We start from the raw sequence: 5475 nt of genomic DNA on the forward strand, positions 1-5475 counted from the left end.
TGATTTCCTCAAAATACTTATTCCCAGAACTACAACCGCAATTGGTTTACACAGTTTATAAATCAATGATCTTCCACCACTGATTAACACGGCAGGAGGACAACGTGCCCCAAGGAACATCCTCTGGCAGTTTCTGGCATTTCATCAAATTCTAACCCAAATACCCGAGATTACAAATAAGGGAGATTTCACTTGTCACTTCCCACTTCACGGCTAAATAAGTAACTTTTTAAACCCACTTTGGGAACTGCTGTTTTCCTATTAGCATCTCCAATCACTGAGTTCTCAGAGTCCAGTTCCCATCCATGCCCTGGAGCCGCAGCTGCCCCTATTCCCAGCCCATCCGCACATCTGGCCGCCCGGCACTGCAGCAGCTTTGTGATGCTGACGGGAGAAAAGGAAAAACCCAGCTAACGTACCGCGGCTTTCAGCTGAGCGCAGAGAACTGAAAAGAGGAGCTCTGAGCGTGTTTGCCATAATGAGGAGGAAGACAGATGTCCAGCTCTAAGGCAGAAGAAACGCAAAGAGAGGAAGTTATTGCTAAGAGGACAGGAAAGAACAAATGGCAAATAGCAGTTCTTAATAATAGTGCTGATAGGCAACAGGACCAGCAACAAACAATTGGTATTTAAAGAGGATGACATAACAGAGACCAAAATTATTTTAGAACTGCTGAGCTGATCATATTGTTTCCGTGTTTTCCTTTGGGTCACTAACTAGATTAATCTTCAACAAGCCTGCAATTGTGGCTGGGCACGGCCCTCCGGAGCGCTGCACGGCTCAGAGCGCTGCTTGCCAGCTTGAAGTTGCACCTTTCTTCTCCGTCCCTCGATAGATGCCCAGGGCCTGCAATCTTCTTTTTGTTCTTGCATTTCATCAGACAAATTTCAAGTCTCTTTTTTACCTCGTCTTTCCAGAGTGTTTTAGGCATAACTGAGAATGTTAACTGTGAGCTCACAGTTTAGCTGAGAGAGGAAGGATGCTGAAACTTTACCAAAGATTTTTTTTTCCCAATAGTTTAAATAGATCTTAAACAGATGTTAACCACAAAAGACACGGTTCACATCACTCAATTAACGATCTTCCTTACTCAATTGCCTTCCCATACATTGCGATGATATTTTTCTGTGCTTCCCAATCACACTTGCTACGTTTAAAGGCAAAAAGCTATTTTCTACAACCAGGAAATAAATGGACCAAAACCAACTTCAACCTTCAGACTTTTACTCATGACCCAGGGATAAGAGAGAGCACAAGCCTCAATGTACAGACTGACCATTGAAGATGATGGTTAAAAGTGTTGACTTTCAGCCCAGTGGTCTGCTCCACTGGGGGATGTGGTCTTCAACGCTCCTGAACACGTGCAGCTGGGACCCTAAAAAATCCACCGTCACCTTTAGGAGTCTTCTCTGGAAATGAACAAGCGAACAAAGCCCATGACTGCTTTTTCTCTCCCTGGGTTATATGTGACAGGACATCCGCTGTCAAGTTACTCTTTTGCACCTTCCCTTAAGGCAACACCAAGGAATGAGATTCTGCGATAACCACCCAAGTTTCTAACGCCACCTCCAGCAGCCACGGGCAAAGCCACCCTTAAAGGGACCACTTTGTCGGCAGAGACACAAATGGAGCAGTAATGAACGCACAGCAGACTCCTTCTTGAGCATGACACAGTTACCAGAATAGGACCCAGTGTGAGACAGAGTAAAAATAATTGGCTGTATTCTTCACTCAGACCAAATGTTCTATTCCTGCAAGATATTCATAGCAAGAAACACTGTCTACCAGGACATAAATTAATGTAAGAAGGAAGTTGGACTCTATCAGACTCAATAATTTGATTCATTTATGACAAATGTGCAGGGACAACACTCAAAAGTTCACGGCAGAGTGGTGGGGTTTGTTTTAAAAACCTACTTTAATACTTTTCCTCCTAGAAAAAAAGCAACAAAACCCGCAGAAATATCCCGGATTCCTCAAGAAAGACCAAAACATGCAAAGCAAAGTTACAACTGGAGCTAACTTGACTGTGACCCCTCGCCTCTTACAGCCATACAAACCCCAAGTGCAAGATAAATCTGCCCCATGAACTCACCAGTCCCCAGCTAGATAGTAAGTGATTTATTCTTACTGTAGAAGAGCCTGGAAACCCCAATCCCATGGTACGTATGCTGATGTTACTATCTATAAATGCAAACAATCCCCATGTCAGAAAGTGTACGGAGGTAATGCCATCTGCAGCGTGAGACACGGAAATGAAATTCCTCTCTGCTAATCCCCAAGCAAGACAATTCTTGTTAAATCTGATCTTTCAGCTGCGATAACATTCTGTAACTCGGAAAGCAGACATCATATTTCTGTGCCTCAGAATGATGTTTGCAGACTCCAAATCCAGCTGATAAAGTCAAGAAGACTTCTAGTATGTGGATTAATTGCATTAATGGAATAGTCACAAGCTCTGTGGCACGTTTCACAACTGCCATACAAAGGACAGATGACAGAAGGAGTGGAGAAGAACAACTTTTTCCAACACCAGACCTACAAACCAGCACTGCATATTCTCGCAAACCACACTGTGTCCGTAAATCTCCAGGGGCTTTCCAGAGGAGGTGAACAAGGTCTTCTGTATTTCCTACATACAGAGACCGAGGTGCAAAGAGCTGGCGCAGCTTGTCCGAAACGGCTCCACAGGCTGGTGCTGGCACCGGGACGAGGACCCCGGCTTCGGCATCAATCCGGCTGCAGAGCTGCCCCCGATCCGGCAGCCGGTAGGGATGAATGGCTGTGTCAGCTGAGGCTCTCCTGGCTGCGAGGCATTTGCATGTGGAAGCTTCTGAATGAATTCCAATCAAAGGGACACCACACATGCCAGAAACTATCAGCTTACTATGGAAAACAGGCGATTGGAACAGGAGAGCTCTCATTGAACGGAACAGGTCAGATTCACCCTCGGGTCCCACGGCAGAGCTGGCACAGCTTTCCCAGAGGGAAGGTGAGGACCGGTGTAAGCACGTGCGGCCCCACACTCATCCCTGACGTGTCTGGCAAAGCGCGGTGTGATCGCAGCGTGCAGGCAGTGTGCTGGAACGTCGGGCACACCAGCAGCCCCAACCAAGCACAGGAGTGGTTAAATATGTTTTTAATGCACAAAGCAGGAGAAAGAAAAATCAGAGCAGGAATCCTCGAATCCCACACTGGTTGGGGATAGAGTTGCACTTGAAGATAACCCTTCCTTGGGAACTGGGAGCTGTGCCAACAGCCGCTCTTTTTTGAGAAAATCCCCTCCTCAAATCCAGCCAAAGGCTGTAGTAGTTCACACAGAGACAAACTAAACTTCTGCTAATTGAATGGCCTCTAACTTTCATGTGTCGCACTGACCAGCCTCAGCAAGCCTGCTTCCTCAAAGAGGGCGTTTTTGCAGAACTTCCCTGCACGACCCCTCCATGCAAACCACTGTATCTCTAAACTCGCAATGATGCCCTGGGACCGGACTCCCATTCAGCTGCACACGGGGTGGCTCATTGTCTTCATCTGGCCAAGTCCTTCCCACCATTCCTCCCACATGAGTCGTGGTTCTGGTGCATTTGTTGTCTGGAGGCATGACCTGCCCAGTAATGAAGAAAGTGGAAAACCAGCAGGGTCAAGAGGTTCAGTTCCCACTCACCACTCAATGCAGATGGTCCCAGCTGTCTATCGCACTGCTCGCCGGTCTTTAAAGAAACATTAATCTATTTTAATTCCAGGCTATCTTGACAGTATTGATTTTTAAAAGCTGTTATTGCTCAGGATATCATTTATGGTTGTTTTAATTAATACAGTCCTCCAACCTTCCCTAAATGCAATCTGCAGCTCACTGAAGCTGCTGATGAAGGGAATAATTTCTGATGGCGTGCGGTAGGGCTGAGGGTCTCCCCAGCTGTCCCACCCCGTGGGCTGTCCTGGCACCACGGTGCACACAACAGCTCCAGGACGGCACTCCGATACCCTGAGAATTTGTTGTTAAAGTAAGTTTTTAAGTCTGAGTAACAAATATTAGTGGGTGGGAGGCAAAAAGAATGTGACTAGTAAGACCGAATGTATGAAGATCAAGGCTACTTTCAGCTAGGTCACGAGTAGTCCCACTGAAGGTGACAACTGCCCCTTCCCAGTTTTTTAAGCCAAGCATATACATACATTTTTGCCAGGCTAAGGTCTTGGTTTATTAATGTATTACAAATTATCACGTTTTTACAATTCAAAAAAATTTATTACTGCATTATAGCACGGGCATGAACAGACCCAGAATTTTCTCATTTTAAGTATTTTTTTTGGTTTTCACATTAAGTGTGAGGGAGCTGCCTTCCTTTCACATATATTCAAATTCTTCAGAAGTTATGCTTTGCGCCACAAAATAGGCATGTTTTAGACTCACAAGTAAAGATGCAATGTTTAGGCTTCTATAAAAACATACTGCTCAGATAATGAAACTGATTTGTTTAGAAGACAAAAGACAGATTTAGGAACCTTACTCTAACCGCGCTTTTTTGAACGTTACTCTTTTTACCCATCTCACCTTCCAACTTATTCAGATTTTAAAGATCTTCCAGATTATAACGTACATGCCCTGCTTTACAGCGTGCATTTCATTCATCACACCCAGGGTGCAGCACACCAGTGACTCCCATTTCCCTTTGTTTTAGTTTGTGCCCAGCTCCTCTGTTTGCCAGGGAAACACTGCTAATGCCAGCAGGTTAAATGTCATTGTTTGCTGCCACATTTATTCAGAGTAGAGCGCTGCTGCCCAAGCCCGTGTTTCACAAGACGCGTCCTGTCTGCAGGATCCAGCGCAACCGCAAGTCCCTGGTCCTGCCCTGGGCTCCGCCGGGACTTTGTGTGTCTCTCTGTTGACTCAGGCGGTGTCGCTTACATGCGAAACGTCTCCGATAATGCGGGCAGGACAGCGATGCTGTGTATAAGCCCGTTTTGTCCAACTCCAGTTCGCACAAATACCAGCCGAAATCAACATCCCACCAAGTCCTAAACCGGGAAGCTTTTGTGCATTGAGAAACTTCACCCCCCTCTGCTCTGCCTCCTCTTCCCCTTTTGTTCTCATTAGCTATTTATCTGGACGACAGGACCCGACTTTGGACAGGGTCAGTCCATCCCACCGCCCACCCCTGCGCGCCCCAGTGCACCCATGGCACCTCGAGGCGTGTGGACAAGCCCGAGCAGGGAGAGCCAGTGCGGGTACACCTGACGGGGAGCGGCAGGAGGGGGAAAACAGTGTTGATTTATGACAAAGGGTTCCCTATTAGAGAAGAAGTATTTTCAGAGGGAATTGGCGGTGGCAAGCGCGCGCTCTCTACACATCATTTCCATCCCCGTAAACTTATTCTTTATCAGAGATGTCTGCAAATGCTTCTTTGAGTTCTGATCTATGCTGGCATCTTTCCTTTAGAGCCGCTGACCCCCCCGAGCCCCCCTGCCCCCCTCCGC

General features: G+C 46.6%; 1 protein-coding gene across 1 annotated transcript in view; it reads left to right on the forward strand.

Moving 5' to 3' along the window:
* The first annotated feature begins 2205 nt into the window (after positions 1 to 2205).
* The window catches only part of DDX20 (DEAD (Asp-Glu-Ala-Asp) box polypeptide 20), a 16724-nt gene continuing 13454 nt past the window's right edge, over positions 2206 to 5475 (forward strand). The window contains 2 exon segments of the mRNA XM_009888467.1: positions 2206 to 2225; positions 2594 to 2768. Of these exon segments, the coding sequence (XP_009886769.1) occupies positions 2206 to 2225; positions 2594 to 2768 (195 nt within the window).

The sequence above is a fragment of the Charadrius vociferus genome, unplaced genomic scaffold, assembly GCF_000708025.1.
Source record: "Charadrius vociferus isolate BGI_N301 unplaced genomic scaffold, ASM70802v2 scaffold1077, whole genome shotgun sequence".
NCBI classification, from domain to species: domain Eukaryota; kingdom Metazoa; phylum Chordata; class Aves; order Charadriiformes; family Charadriidae; genus Charadrius; species Charadrius vociferus.